This window comes from Scophthalmus maximus, chromosome 20 (assembly GCF_022379125.1).
Source record: "Scophthalmus maximus strain ysfricsl-2021 chromosome 20, ASM2237912v1, whole genome shotgun sequence".
Lineage (NCBI taxonomy): Eukaryota > Metazoa > Chordata > Actinopteri > Pleuronectiformes > Scophthalmidae > Scophthalmus > Scophthalmus maximus.
In genome coordinates this window covers 15,865,648-15,881,062 of record NC_061534.1, presented here as the reverse complement: position 1 = coordinate 15,881,062, position 15,415 = coordinate 15,865,648, and the positions used below count along the sequence as shown (strand labels likewise).

The 15,415-nt window shown below is 44.9% G+C and overlaps 2 protein-coding genes and 1 long non-coding RNA gene across 4 annotated transcripts; 2 read left to right on the top strand and 1 right to left on the bottom strand.

The window, feature by feature from the left end:
• Positions 1-44: 44 nt before the first annotated feature.
• Positions 45-11,017, bottom strand: LOC118284889. Its single transcript, XR_004784993.2, has 4 exons — positions 10,879-11,017; positions 10,139-10,269; positions 3,379-3,454; positions 45-2,536 (listed from the first exon to the last, which is right to left on the bottom strand). It is a non-coding gene; the product is annotated as an uncharacterized LOC118284889 (long non-coding RNA).
• Positions 2,043-7,171, top strand: LOC118284887 (protein rapunzel). Of its 2 annotated transcripts, none has more exons than XM_035608054.2 (3): positions 2,043-2,138; positions 4,823-4,907; positions 6,149-7,171. In XM_035608054.2, the coding sequence occupies exon 3, from the start codon at positions 6,188-6,190 to the stop codon at positions 6,869-6,871; it is 684 nt and encodes a 227-aa protein (XP_035463947.1). In that variant the 5' UTR covers positions 2,043-2,138; positions 4,823-4,907; positions 6,149-6,187; the 3' UTR covers positions 6,872-7,171. The 2 variants fall into 2 exon arrangements, with proteins under 2 accessions (XP_035463947.1, XP_035463948.1); XM_035608055.2 differs by lacking the exon at positions 2,043-2,138 and adding an exon at positions 3,928-4,187.
• Positions 11,018-11,253: 236 nt separating the features above from the next.
• Positions 11,254-14,333, top strand: rpz6 (rapunzel 6). Its single transcript, XM_035608053.2, has 3 exons — positions 11,254-11,389; positions 12,474-12,970; positions 13,158-14,333. Exons 2-3 carry the CDS (start codon positions 12,477-12,479, stop codon positions 13,846-13,848), a joined length of 1,185 nt encoding a protein of 394 aa, XP_035463946.2. The 5' UTR covers positions 11,254-11,389; positions 12,474-12,476; the 3' UTR covers positions 13,849-14,333.
• Positions 14,334-15,415: the final 1,082 nt, after the last annotated feature.

Below are 15,415 nucleotides of genomic sequence, written 5' to 3'. Positions count from 1 at the left end.
AAGAACTGTCTTTCTTTATCATCTATCAATCAACAATTCAAATAGACTCCTACCCCCTGAGTGAGGAAAGCTTTTATTTTTTTTATATACATTTTACACAAAAGAAAAATGCAAGTGCAAGTTCCAATTCTTCATTTTAATATATCTGTACACTGAAATCAGAATCACAATATCAAAAGGGTTGTATGTTGGTGGCCTTATTATATGCATTCAAGTGATAAGAAGGCTACAATAAACCACGTTAGGCAGGCCCGTTCGCTGAATGAGCGCAATAAGAACCACGACAGTGAATGTGAATGAAAACAAGGAGTTTTTGTGCAGGTCCCTGCCTCTTGTCTTTCCGTTCACTGCCCTCCGGGTTTGGTCAAACCGTCGACAGCTCGCTCCACCTGCCCCCCAGCTAAGGAAAAAAAACAAAAAAAAACACGAGGCGGTCTTGCAACAGAGGCTGTTCGGGTCTCTGGAGCCATATATTGCGCATCTTGACCGCAGCCCGACGCACAGCTGACGTTGCACAAGTGCGGTGACTCCAGTATCACATACAGTGGCACTGGGTCGGCGAGGAAATGTGATCTGTCCGACAGCTGCGGCGACACAACGCACAGTGGGGACAGGCGCGTCTGTGTTCACCACACGTTGATATGGACAGTCTGAGCACATAATGAAGGTCTTTGACGTTTTTCTAACAGAGGGTCGGGGTTTTAAATCTCTCTCTCTCTCTCTCCCCCCCCCCCCACCCCACCCCTCCGCCTGCAGTTTCCATCGCAGGCTGCGCGGAGCACAGGGCTTCACTTGTGTTGCTGCTGCCCGAGGCTGGATATTTCAGAGAGGGGGACCCGGGGTCCTGGAGGCTCAGGTCCGAACACGCAGGGAGGATAACGCCCTATCCTGTTTGTGAATATGTGCTGATGTAACATACGACGTAAACATCAATCAGGCCTCGGGGGGGGGACGTCACCGCAGCTGCCAGCACAATTTGCATGCGGGTTTATTTAGGGGGAAACAGCCTTCAACCGCCGGCGCAGTCATCCCTCCCTCCGCGAAAGACTTCACCGTCTTTGTCTGGATGTTTTTCTTACTTACAGCATTATACGGGGCTATTCAAAGATAATAAGTTATACTTATTCAAGCCTGGAGACTGTGGCTCGTCGCGGGAGGACTACTTTTGCGCACTAAATGGGTGCGTTTGCAGCTCAGGGTTTTACCTGCTTGGTAGCTACTGTTGGTCAGACAGACGGTGGTTTTGGTATTTGTGATCTGTGCAACACTACTGTCAGTATTAGCACAGAAATATATAAGAAAATAAAAATCTTTTAATAAGCGAAATAACCCCTTCATTCTCCACAGTGCCACTGCGCCATTTGGAACCGTTCTCTCGTCGCAATTTGCTTCCCGGTGGACTTTTAATTCTACAATTTTTGGATTGTAACGTTTAATTTTTGTGTTCATTTTAGAAGAAAGTATCATTATATTTACCTCTTGTGCTGGATAAACTTCTCCTTTTTTGCCCTGGAGCCTCTGGAGAGCTCTCTGTGCCTTTGGATACACCTGCGCTCTTTTGGAGATGCCCATTTGGATCCAAAGATTTCTTTTTGTGCTGTTGGATTCCGCTCTCACGAAAATATTTCCCTTCGAGTTTTTTTGCTCCAGTCCACAAGAAAGGGGTCTCTTTCACTCATATATGCGACAAATGGACTATTTGTAGCCTCCCACAGATGCTCCAGGGCTTGGCAAACGCACTGAAAGCAGCAGAAAGTCTCCGGGAGCTCAGCTGCGCACCGACTGACAATTGTTCGTTGGTATCAACTGTACGACTGCTGGATGGACCAAAATAAGTTGAAACCACAGGGGTAGACCATGGTGTATATGAGGAGTGGGCTTTACCCTTTGAGGCCATCGACATGCCATTTTAAAATGGCATTTTGGATAATGTTCGAATTTGGAGCCAAATGGGCCATTTGGGGGTTTTGGGGGGCTTCTGGGGCTCTTTAAAATTGCTTTAGTCCAATTGGATCACCCCTACATATTCAACATACATGGAAGTGTCCTTGTTTGCAGGGATTGCTGGGAAGAAGAAGGAGGTTGTCGAGGTTGGGACGTTGGACAGGGAGGGTTAGGCTGAGCCACTGTGAGAAAAGGTAAGGAATCCTCTGTCCCACTGTGGCCAGTGGTGCCCAGTGTCGACTGGGAGGCACAGTGAGGCCGTTGGCCCCACGTTTGGACGGAGAGACGCACGTTTCCAGGTGTATTTTGGCGTCTTTGTGATGTGATTGAGCAGGGAGGGCCAGGGCACTGTGGTGTGCAGTAGCGAGGAAACATGGAGGCACGGCTAGGGGGAGCCATTGCGGGGCAGGCAGCTGGCTGGCCCCGAGCTGTTTGGCCAGGGAGGTGTTCTACTCGTTATAATACTCACAGACATGGAAGAACTCCGGGTGACACTCGCAGTTCAGTCGTCACAAGCAGGCCAGTGTCGTTGTTTAAACTTCCAGCCGCCTGAAGGGTGTAGCCACTTCCATTAGTACAACAGGCTTGTGTTCTGTAGAGAGACAGCAAACTGTCATGTTGCATTGAAGAAGAGGCGGGAAATGGGTCGACTGCGCCGTGAAACTGTAACTGGTGTACTTCGGGAACAATATTGTGAGAATAAAATGCATTTATTTGGATTAGCCCACAGTTGCTCTGAGCTCAGAGGGAACATTCAAGATGGCCGCTCCGCTGCAGGCAAACAGGTGAGAGCAGCCTGACACTTCCTGATTGGAGACCCAGAGCTGCTCTGTGTAGCATGAAGTCAAATCGTGCTTCCTTGCAATGACGTAGGAAAAAAAAATCTTCCTTAAGATAGTTTCTGTTTTGACGCACTATGATACTTGTGGCAGCTGAGTCACCCGAGCCACAACTTTCGGGCCAAGACTTTGTGGCTGAGGTGTGGGAGTGTTGTCTCCTCTGCTGTCCCTGAAGGCCACACGGTCGCAGATCAGTGATTGGTTCATCCACACAGCAGACTTTAACTTTACTGTTAATTGATTTGGCCTTTTAATTGGCATATTTATTGATTTATAAAAAAACCTACACACGTAGAAATCAATCCTTGTTTCTTCCCTAAGTGATGAAATTATATATATCATAATGATCAAGCTCATCAGTTAAGACGTCTCATTGAAGATGACTTGATTTAAGAATAATTTTGTTTGAACAAAGGGTTAATTTGCCATTATTTATTAAAAGGAAACTGTCACATGCATTAAAATCCTCTATTGTGGGGTTTAAATTCAGATTTTTCCTCTGGACTTTTGAAATAAATTTAAAAAAATAGTGTTCTTGTTTCAAAAAGCATTTTTTATTGTCTAAAAGTCAAAAAGCAGTTAACCCTTTCATTACCTGCGTCAACTCGTCTCACAGATTTTCATATTATGGGTCGACACGCGGAAGGTCTTCTCTTGTGGGACATCATCCTCTGTGGAAACGGGCACAGAAATAGAAATGTGACACATGTGAATGTCATTTCTTCATAATTTAGTTGCCGTCATGTGGTAGTAATGAGACAAAAACAGTCACTCAACACAAAATAGGAAAAAGAAACTGAAACATATATGGGCAAAGCCTCTTTTTTTTCAGCCCAAAAGCTGAAATAATGTGATTTAGAAAAGGAATTTATAATAAAAGTAACCTACAAAAATTGACATTTTAGAGCATCTTTGGAGGATTTCTTTTTGTTTTATAAGATCTTACACTTGTAGACTTCACACATTTAAATAGGTTAAACAGTCACTTGTTTTTTGTTTTTATTTGTATACAACAGGCATTAAAATACAAAGTCATCCAAAGTGAACCGGAAGGTGAAGGGTTAACACCCTGCTCCTGAGCGTCACTGCTCTTGGTCCACAGTGGTGGTGCTGAAATCAGAATGTGGCGTTTCTGTCGTCGCAGGTGAATTGCTGCCCCCCTCTGGTGAACACGAGTGTTTTAAGGAGAAAGATGAGAGAAGGAGCCAAACAGAAAACTGCTGTTTCGTTACGTCTGTGTGTCTCATGGGCCTGTTTCAACCCGCGCGGCGTCGTGGTCGCCGGCTGTGTGCGTCCTCTGTGTCGGCACAACACGGGCGCCCTGGTTATCCTTGTGACTGTGATGTAATCTCGCAGTGGAATGTGCCTGGAGTGCGACTGCAGGCCTGCCGAGCAGTAACCGAGGTGTAGTGGGAGATAACAGGACACTTAACACACATTCACTCATTCTCTGTGTTTTCAAGTGCTGTTGAATTTAATTTAGCTTTGTGCCAAATGTCACTGTACTATAATGACATTCTCAGACATTTTCTTGTATCCTTCAGTCAGATCACACATTTTTAAACTATTATTATCTAAATTTTCCCTTGAAAGTACAGTGAAACCATGTTCAAATTGTAGATAGTGGCTCCTGTTGTATAATAAACACGCCTCGCAGCCCAGTCGCTCATGGCATATTTGCGACTGAAGGGTTTCTCTGTCCCGCCCATTAGCCGCTGCTGCTGCCAGTGTCTCAACAGGCCTTCCTCATTCAGCTCGCTGCTGCTGCGGTGGCGGCGACGGAGCTATCAGCTCAATCCATAGAAACACACAGAGAGCAGCCTGGTGCTGAAAGGCTCCAGTGAGAGGGAGAGGCTGTTAACTCATTCACCGCTGGAAACCTGCAGCCAGCAAGGAGCAAAAGAAAAAAAGAAAAAAGAAATCAATGCTCACTTCCTGTTTGAGACTGGCCAAATGAACCAAATCATTTTGCTATGCTTGTTCTGTGTTCGATGTATCTGAATCCCTTCTTGTGTCTGACTCCTCTGTTTTGTCTTTAGTTTCAGGAATCATCCTGATCGGGACCAGCGTCACATTTGCACTTTTGACGACACAAGCCGAAAGCTCCCGGGAGAGACACTCCACGTAAGATTGCCGCAACTCTCCTCCAAACACTGAACTAGCAGATTTCTGCCGCAGTCCATGTTCTGTCCGTCATGCTGGAATATTCTGTGAAACTCACCGTGAAAAAAGCTTTTTGTCTGTGACTGACTAAGCGGTCAGAAACACGTTTCAGGCTTTGAAGCACAGAAAGAATCGGTTTCGGGGTGACAGTGAGCTGAACACAAGCTGCTCTGTGTCACAGTTAGATGGATGACGACACAGTGTAAATGTTGCTGTTAGATCAGTTTTGCTTGTCGTCGTAAAGCTGATTGTCAATCAATCTTCCAGATATCTTCTTGATGAATCATTTTGTCTATAAAACGTCAAAAAATTGCACATTATGATTTAATGAGTCCAAGATGGTGTCAAATGCCTCCCATACATGACTTGGAGAAGACACTGCAAAGACTTTCAAAAAACTTAAGTCTGACGCCGTCTCACATCTAAAGACAATGTGTCATTAGTCAAAGAGTTTTTAGCCGCAGTCTAGGATTTTGCAAAGACTGAGGATCTTGCAGATTATTTCCCATCATGCTCCTGGCAGAAGTTTAAATAAAGAGAAATTGAACAACTGCGAAGAAGAAACAGCCACAGTTGCCCTAGTGTGTGCAACGGTTTGTACAGAAAAAAAGCCAACAAGAAAAAAATGAATGACACGGCAGAGTGTGGAGACGACAAGAATACATGCCGTAACATCCGGGGAGACGCTGTCCCCGTTCGTGCAACCAGGTAGTTTAGAAACCGCGGCATTCGAGGTTTCATCTGAGTCTCCATGCGATGTTGCCGCATGTGTTCTCCTACACGCTTTTCTCCTTCCCGTTTGGTTCTGGAAAGAGCTCACCTATTGGTTGCTGACAATGATCACAACACTATCTGCGTGAGCGAAGACTAAAAACTTACAATAATATCAAAAACAGTTGATTTTATCAGAACGTCAACACGAGAAAACAACTTCAAACAGCTCGGATCACCACCTTACACCACAGATCGAGAGGACGCGAGTGCGCCTCAACTCCAGCAAAACTCTCTTGATTTTATACCGATACTGGAAATCTGTCTGCGACAGTGAAATCGATTGAAAGTCGCTAAGGCCGGCAATTTCTTGACCAATGATCTCAAAAGATATGATTGAAAAATAGCTGAAATCAGTAATGAAAATTGTTACCAATTGATCTGCATCCTAAAGACCATAGTTCACAGTAAACTGCCTCTCTCGTCCACAGACGTTCACATCTCCTCACGGCGACCACGACATCTGAACCATGATGGACGAGGAGATCCGCGAGGACCGGGCCAAGCTGAAGCAGGGCCTGGTCAAAGTGCTCCAGTGTGTGGCCACCATCTCCTCGGCAGCGGCCGTGGTTAACCCCATTTTCGGCGTGGCCGGTTCCCTGATCCGGGTGGTGCTGCACCACGTCGACGACGAGGACATCCGCACCCTGAAGCGCGAGTTCGGCTCGGTCAACCTAGCGCTGGACCAGCTGTCCCTTCAGAATCGCAACACGCTGGTGCAGATCAAGAAAGAGACGCTGGACGGCCAGTACTGCAAGGTGGAGGAGAACCTGAAGAACCAGTTCAGGAAGTTCATGGAGATGGTGGAGGCACGGCCGGATCTCCGCGAGCGCAAGAAGGACGACTTTGAGGAGAGCTACGCCACTGACTTGGGCGACCAGAACCTGCACACGCTCTACGACGGCGTGGTGGGCAAACCGAAGCTGTTCAGCAGGCCCATCCTGGAGGTGTACCTGAAGCACTCGCAGGGCGACCGCCGCACCATGGAGCGACTCTGCACTCGCCTCACCTACCTGTTCTGCATCGGGCTCATCGCCCTCATGGGCTACGCCGCCGTCATCGGGGACGACGAAGAGAGCCTGAGCGAGGAGTGGGCCGAGAAGATGGAGAATGTGCAGGAGAAGATGCAGGAGGCCCTTTGCAGGTGCAAATGAAGGAGACGCGTAATGAAGAGCTTCGTTTTTTCTCCACGGCTGCTTTTCCTTCGGATTCAGGACTCACTGGTCCACATTCCTGCTGTAACTCCTTCCTCTAAGGTTCCATCTCTCCCTATAAGCACTTTGTCACCATCTTGGTTCACCGGATAAGAACCCACTGATAAAATTGAGTAACGGTGTTTCATATTAAAAGAAAAATCACTTAAGTTGTCCATCTTGCTGCAAATGCAGCAGATCGTCACGTAGCTTCTGTCCAGGCTGAGGTAAAGACAACAATATTATAGGATAATATATTGTGTTGGCTTCATTCATTCATTCATTCATTCATCGTCTACCGCTATATCCATTTAAGGGTCGCGGGGGGTCGCTGGAGCCAATCCCAGCTAACATTGGGCGAGAGGCGGGGTTCACCCTGGACAGGTCGCCAGCCTATCGCAGGGCCACATACAGATACGGACAATCATTCACTCTCACATTCACACCTACGGTCAATTTAGAGTCTCCAATGAACCTAACCCCATTCTGCATGTCTTTGGACTGTGGGAGGAAGCCGGAGAACCCGGAGAGAACCCACGCATACACGGGCAGAACATGCAAACTCCACACAGAAAGGCCCTGGTTGAACCGGGATTCGAACCCAGAACCTTCTTGCTGTGAGGCGAAGGTGCTAACCACTACACCACCGTGCAGCCCCATGTTGGCTTCAAATTCAATAAATTCTTCAACTGTTGTGATAAATGTGGATTGAGCTGACACAAAAACAAATTTAAAATGATTCAGCTGTGAGATTGTTACCAATAATCATAGATATACACAGCAACATTTTGGGCAATGTGCATAAATGTATGTTATGTCATGCGAGATATCACATCTAGAAGTCTGGCTTTCAGCTGGCGATTGAATATGATGTTACGATCTAACCCCCTTCCAGCTCCTCATGCTCTCGTCATCATCTGACCAACAGTGCCTAAATGGGCTATTAGTTTTGTATTATTGTTATATTTTTTTCTTCTTTCAAAGTTTTTTTGGGCATAATCATATAAGTGTATTATAGTGTAAAGCATTATGTTTTGAATGGTCTGTGTGCTACAGTTGAAATAACATTTGTAAATGTATAGAGATATTTTTGTGGTTGGTTTTTGGGGGGTTCAGACTATCAGCAAAGTTATGAATAGAAAAATAGATGAAGCATGTGATCACTAAACAACAAGTGATTGTCAATAACGGCTTTCAACACCTGTTGGTGTGCTTTTTTGGTTTGTTCTGGTTTAACCGAGGTCTTGCGGTTGGCCACTTCTCTTATTGTTACAACTGATTCAGTATGTGCTACATGAATATAGTCAACATGCTGCTGACATGCAGGAAACTTGAGGCTTGGGAAAGAAAAGTCATATGTGAATATGTTGCCTTTTTTTGTTATGGAGCAATATAAATAAACATGAGTGAATAATACTGAGTTGGAGCAGTTTTTTTACTACAATAAAAACCCTGATTTGAGTAACCGTTCTGTTTAAGTGACAGAACAGATCAATTTTTAAAGGTATTTGTGAAGCAGATTGAACATTTTCAGAGTATTATATTATTTCTAAATTAATGTTGAATACTTATTGTCAGGACAATAGAGATTGTCCTGACAAAACTCTTCTCATTCATCCACTGAGCCCTGATCACAGTATTGTACTTTAACTGTGTTTGATTAACCTATAAACATGTCCACAAGTTTAAATTACTGTGATTTACAATATCTGGCCAAAAGTTTGTGGACAAAACCTTGTGTGACAACGCTCGGGCAAAGTCCCTTAGTTTAATTTAAAGGGAAATCGGAATATTTTAAATTCAGGTCCATAGAAAAATGTTCCCTGTTTGGCGATCTCTTGATCTCAACCCCATCCAGCACGTTGGGGATGAACCTGGAATGTGACTGAGTTGAGCCCTGTCGCCCAGCAACAGTGTTCTACCTCGCTAATGTTCTCTGAGCTGAATGGTGTAAAAAGAAAAAAAAAAGAGCTTGCAATCAGGTTCCAAAATCTGGTAGAAAACCTTCCCAGAAGAGAAAAAGCTGATTTAGCACCATATTATTTCGCATGGATTTCAAATGAGATGTTCAACAACCACACATGGGTATAAGTGGCTGTACATTCATTTTTGGCCATATACTGTTCTTTTTGTGCCTGACGTATTTAGAATCTTGGTAATCTTCTTGAATACACAACAATGGCACAAAACAGGTGCCGAAATACATGAGTAAAAATATACAATATAAAATATATGTATATATACTGTGTAAAATATATGTATGTATAACTGATATTACTTCAGTATGCAAATATACCAGATAATAATAATTATATTTTGTGTGCCTTTTCACCTCAACCATACACGGAGATTTGATCCTTCTGTTAAATAGCAATTGCGCACTGGTGAGAAAGAAAAGTGGGGGACATTAAAATAGGGGAATATTATTATGGTTTTTACTTTGGGGGGATTTTGTTCTCGTTTAAAAATATTTCAATTCATTCACAATCGAATGTTTTTGCCTGATTATTTCGACGTGTTCAATAATACGGGAGTGAATCAGACTCCATACTCTTAGAGCTGAATATTTATGTCTATCTTACTGACACCATCACAATTTGACAAGGTCATATAGTTTCTGCTTGTTCCAACTTTTATTTCAATTTCTATACAAAGCTAAAAAAAAATTAAAATCAGTCCATGAAGGGTAAATATTGGAGTGGTATTGTATTTTATTCTTGATTCTTTTCTCATTATTTTATTCTTATGTTTTTTGGAAAACTACAACTCTAATATGTATAACCAGTGGGAAGATGATACAGAGTTCCGAGAGGGATGTGCAGTTGCAATTCGTCTAAGTGCACACAAGAGGGCGTGAGTTGTACATCTCTTGCTTCGCCACTGCAGCTGCTCTCTCCGAGATCCCCGAGGCCCCACGGGACTGAAGCATCACATCTGCTTCTTCACACCGACGAGCTATGATGACAGCCTGCTTCTGTTCAAGTGACAGACACAAACTGATCTTCCACAAGGGCTGCAGGGGCGATCCGAATTAATTCACAGGGTCAAAGGGGGGGTACCTGAAATGGGTGCATGGCCGAGGTTAAGTATCTCTGGAATGGCACTAATGCCTAATTATGCGCCTGAACAGGTTTGTCCTAAAGCTCATAGAGCGGGGGGAGGGGGGGGCAAAACAGGAAAATGTGCATTGCAGGCGTCTGGAAATGCGCAAAGATTTGAGGCGCTCACCTGTTCTGCTCTGCGGACCGACTCTGAGCCACTGACGCACGTCATCTGTCATATGATGCTGCTCATTTCCTCTTCTTTTTTTCTCTCTTCATGGCTTGAATCAGAATCTCTCACGGAATCAGAATCTTCAACTGAGGGGGGGAAAAATGTATTTCAGAAATAAAATCAAAAAGCACTGAAATCTTCCAACATGATGGCTGAAGGTGACGTCCTTATTAATTCTCGTTTTGGGGAAGAAACGATTTGCCCAATGATATATTTATTTATTTATTCTGGTGAGGGAGGTTCAGATTGGACTCGCAGGGCGCGTCGCGTGCGCACAGGCGAGGGGGGATGTGAGGTTTAAAGTGATCATCATCACCAAGTCCTCGGACTGAAAAATATTGCATTCGTTGTATAATTACATTATTTCAAATGATTTGTTTTAACCTTATATATTTCTATATGTGTCAAATCACACTGGAGTTGGGAGACGCACGTCGGTTCACAAACACATTCGTTCCAGGCAACAACATCCCCATCAATAGGTCGTCATATAACACATTCAGAATATTAATACAACAAAAGTCTGGGGTGTAAGCTTCTTCGCGCAAAGCTGCAGGACCTCCTTTTATTATCTGAGTTGTTTGTCATAAAGAAAGATATATATATATAACAATCATTATGATCTTTTATCAGGTTATTATTCTTACAGTATAAAAGAGAAAATATGACAACACTTTTTTTCAAACGTGTTTTACCTCAAGTTTGGAGCCTTTTTAACGTCCACATCAGCTGAGGCGCAGTAGATGGCGACGAGGCATTTGCGCCAAGTGCGCAGGAGTCCTCGCTCCGAACGAAACACACTCCGAAATGTGTGCGTTTGCGGAAAAAATGTAACGACCAAAAACATTTTTCAGATCCGATTTGTTGGGCAGAGACCCAATCGTCGTTTCATGACATGAAGACTGAGAAGAAAAAGGAACCGACCACATATTCACCTCTTGCAGTTTGCGCTCTGTCTGTCTGTCTGTCGCCCCCCCCCTCTCTCTCTTTCTCTCTCTCTCTTCCTCTCCTTTGCAGATATCCAATGCGCATCTCCGCGTCTCCGGATCCTGTGCTCGGACCCCTCCTCAGCTCCTCAGTGGATCAGAAAACCGTGGGAATTTTTGTCAAACTCGCAGCAGAAAAAACAAAACTCCCCCAAAAAACTTGTTTGCAGCTGTTGGGGCTCATCAGGCGTGAAGGAGCAGCGGGCTCATTTTCTTGAAGGTACAAAGAAGCGCTGTTATTGTATGAATGTGAAGAATGTCCGTATCTGCCATCAGGAGGAGTAAATATGCTGTGAGGTGTGTCCGACGTTCTCATTCGTGCGTAAAAAAAAAACCCTACCGTTGCGCATTTCTGTGTAGGTGCGCATGTCCGCTAAACAGTGTCAGTTTGGACACAAATCATGTCTTCATTTATTCACTAGAAGGCTTTTTTTAATGTTGTAAGTTTACACCCGGCTTCTTTTCTTTTGGTCTTTGTAACAGAGCCAATCAGTGGCAGTATTTCAGATATAGGTACGAATAAACACAACTAATTTAACATGGACGTTCATTTGTTGAGAAGTTGCGTGACGCAGCATCTGGGCTCCATCAGACACACTGAACGGAGAGGACACGGTCATTCGTGTGTGTGTGTGGGGGGGGGGGGGGGGGGGGGGTTGCGAAGCAGGAATGAAAGGGGATTTTTAAACATGGTTTGGCCTTGGTCTGCTCTGCTCTGAAATGAGTCATATACAGACCCAAGGGCATTTGTCATTTTCTCATCCACGTATCTCAGGCCCCCATTTTGTTGACATGATGTCATAACCTGCTTCACAATGGGGGGGTTTCTGCAGCAGGAGGATTGAAAACATCGCAGCGTCTATGAACAAGATTTGAATTAAATTCTATTCAAAAGCTATATATTTTTTATCCTACAGCATATTTTGTTGGTTTTCTAGATGCTAATTCTTACATTACTGCTCCGTGGACAATGGTCTTTTTTGGGGGAAACATGAAATCAATGTGCTTTAAAAGCCTTTAAAATCCTACTTGTGTGCTAAACACCACTGTCTTCAATATACTAAGAAAGTACATATTCATATATGCATCCCCTGGTTGTTCCAAATGTGAGGTCCGAGACCCCTCCAAGATAGATGGAGCCCTTCTTGTTTTTACGGCCTGTAGATAATTATTGAGAATGAGCGGAAACAACACCCTGTAAAATGCCTCTGACTTCTCCGTCACACACCTCATATTATCCTCCCAAAGGTTTATTGATGTCTGACGACAGATCTCCTTTTTTTTTTTCGCCCTCCGTGTCTCAGAACATGTCCAGTTCATTGGAGAGGGTTGTGGCCCAGAAGAAGGAGGCCATTGAGGCAGTGATGGATATGTTCGAGAGGGGGGCCGAGGTGCTGGCCAGCGCTGTGGGCGAGCTCTTCCCCCTCTGCGAGGCCGCCGCCCCGGTCCTCCGCCTGGCCTTGGACAACGTCCAGAGCAAAGAGGTCTTCTACGTCAAAGAGCAGTTCCTGACGGTGAGGAACAAGCTGGACGTGCTCTCCGCCCAGCTGGAGGACATCGACTGCGAGATCAAGAAGGGGAGACTGGACTCCCAGTACTTCGCCGTGGAGGAGAACGTGAGGAACCAGTTTAGGAAATATATGGACATCTTGGAGGCAAAGCAGCAGTTCAGGGAGGTGAAGACCAGGCTCTTCCTGGAGCACTTTGCTAAAACTGGGGGAGAGAAGAACCTGTTTGTGTTGTATGATGCTTTAATGGGCACCAACAGCTTTGGAGAATCAGTTCTAGAGTTGGTAGAAAGGTAAGCTATTGTTTTCATCATATTTATACATAGTATTTACATTTCATCGATTTTGCTGCAGCTCTTATCTTTGACTACTGCTTTACATAATTTTGAACACCTGTACAAACCTAAAATTTGGGCTCAATATCTCTGGATAGAAATGCTAGAAAAATACCTTTAATGTGAAAGTAAATAACCTTTGCAGGTATGTTGCGAGGAACCGCCGACTCCTGGAAGACTTCTGTGTCCGCATGAAGGAGCTCTTCTGTTTGGGCCTGATTGCCCTACTGGGCCACTGTGCTTTAACCAAGGGCCAAGAGGAGGAAGAGGACACAATCCAAGAGTGGAGCAGCAAAATTGAAGAAGTAGAGTCCAGGATGAAGACAACCATTGAGTGCTGCATTGCCGCCTTCCCAGAGCAAGCGAAATTAGACGCCCAGCGACTCCTGCAAGAGAAGGAAGAGGAGAACCTGCAGGAATCCACTCGGCAGCTTCTAGAGTTCCTGGTGAAAAAGTACGACTGGGTCAGCTGGTCTGTGAGGCTTATCAACCATTCGGGCAGCACCTACCGGAACTGGCGAGCCGGGGAGCACTTTCATCATGTGGCGGGACAGAACTGGTTCGAGGTGCTGCAGGTGAACAACATCAACCTGGTGGTGTCGTACAGCACCAAACCCCGGCCGGTGCCGCGCGACCGCATCCGGCAGGTGATGGAGGGTCAGGGGAAGAAGGGAAACGCCCCGGCGGTGGTGGAGGTGCTGGAGAAGCAGCTGTGCGGGTTCGTGGTTCACGCCGTCAGCCGCCACAAGGAGTCCGCAGCCGCATGGAGCTTCCCCGAAGAATGTCACTACTGGGAGAGACACAAGAACGTGGCCGTGTGTGTGCACTCGGACTAAGGTCACCACCGTTTGAGATTCAAACAAAACAGCCGAACAGTGTTTTCACACAGAGATAGTATGGGAGATTGAGTTTATCATAGAAACATTTTGAAATAATGAATCTCACAAACTAAAGATATACAGATCCAATACACAAGTTGTATCAGCGTCAAATACTGACATTACCAGGTGAACTGGGTGGCCCCAAAACTTTACTTAAAGCGGAAAATAGACTGAATTAGACTGATTGCACCGTGTTATCGTGATAGAAAAACGCTACCATCCACGTTCATATTGGTTCTATAAGCTTTGCTTTCACCGTGTTATTCTCCTGGCCACCAGGACACGTTTTCTGCTACAGAGGAACTGTGTCACCCGTTGAGTAACCAAAACAAGGAAGAGAAGCAAGTAGCACAACCAGCCTACTTGGTGATACTAACCGGAAATCTGGGTTTTCGGCTCAGCCCAGGCTCCATAAATCGTGAACAAAAAAATGCTGCGGACCGCACCACACAACACTGCCTTAACAGACGTGCTCGCGGGTGGCGCTGCAACCCCCCCTTTTTTAGCCTAGTGGTTAGTGCGTCGCACTCGTTCACGGCCCGGCCAGAGCAGCAAGAACCACAACAAAGAGAGGAACAAGCGCTCTCAAAAATCTGCTTACTGCCCCTTTAACTCAAGGTTATTTGTTCAAATTGGGATTTTTTTTTACGGTTGCTTTCTGCTTTGGACAGTAACTAGGCTGCTGGCAATTGAGTGAGCCATGAAGCCAACCCTGCCTAGTTAACACTAGGAGCCAGAAAACAAAGCAGGAGCTTCTTGCTACTGCATCGTCTCTTTACTAAAGTGACCAAACAATAATACCACCTGGAACCACTAGGGGCACGAAAGTTGTCTGTTGCCGCTTTCAATTTTAAACACATTTCTGTACTTTCCACCATTGTGTAATTATATACCTCATGTTACTCTACACATGGAAGAGCGTCTCCCTTTCGACCAGTGCAGTGAGGTTTTAATGGGGGTTGGGGAGGAGCAGCATTGGTACTGGATCTGTGCTATTGACCGATACCCTGAGTTTTACCTTTTCGAATCAGTATTGGGGTGCGTCCCCATAACAAACATAGTATTTCAGATCTTTTATTAGCCGCCAACTCTTTATACCTTCGATTTATGAATTATGGACATTTCATGTAAATGTATTTATTTATTTTCGTTGCAGCTGTTTAAATATTAACCGCTCACATATTATAACCTGCATCACTATGTATCTGTCTTTGTAGTTTGAGTTTCTAACCAGTTTGTTTTCAACCAAAAGAGTTTTTTTAACTAACACTATCATGTACGTGAAAAAATTATAATAAAAGGGAGTGTCTACGCTTTTAGTGAACCTCAGCATGCTTCCAGTCATAATCCAGTCTCCCGTGAGAAATAGCTTCTGCATCTTTAAAGCTCTAAAGAGATGGTTTTGCTGAGGCTGCATCTGCAGAGCTGTGCTCCCATTTTGTCCGTGCTCAGCAGGCTGGCCTACATAACTCTGACAGGAAGCGCAGAGGTTACTCTCTCAGGCATGACCAACAAAGAGGTT

Coding starts and splice junctions, on each gene's coding strand:
- LOC118284887 (XM_035608054.2), top strand. CDS start 6,188: ATGATGGACGAGGAGATCCGCGAGGACCGGGCCAAGCTGAAGCAGGGC.
- rpz6 (XM_035608053.2), top strand. CDS start 12,477: ATGTCCAGTTCATTGGAGAGGGTTGTGGCCCAGAAGAAGGAGGCCATT. Junction 12,971..13,157: donor GTTCTAGAGTTGGTAGAAAG/GTAAGCTATTGT, acceptor TAACCTTTGCAG/GTATGTTGCGAGGAACCGCC.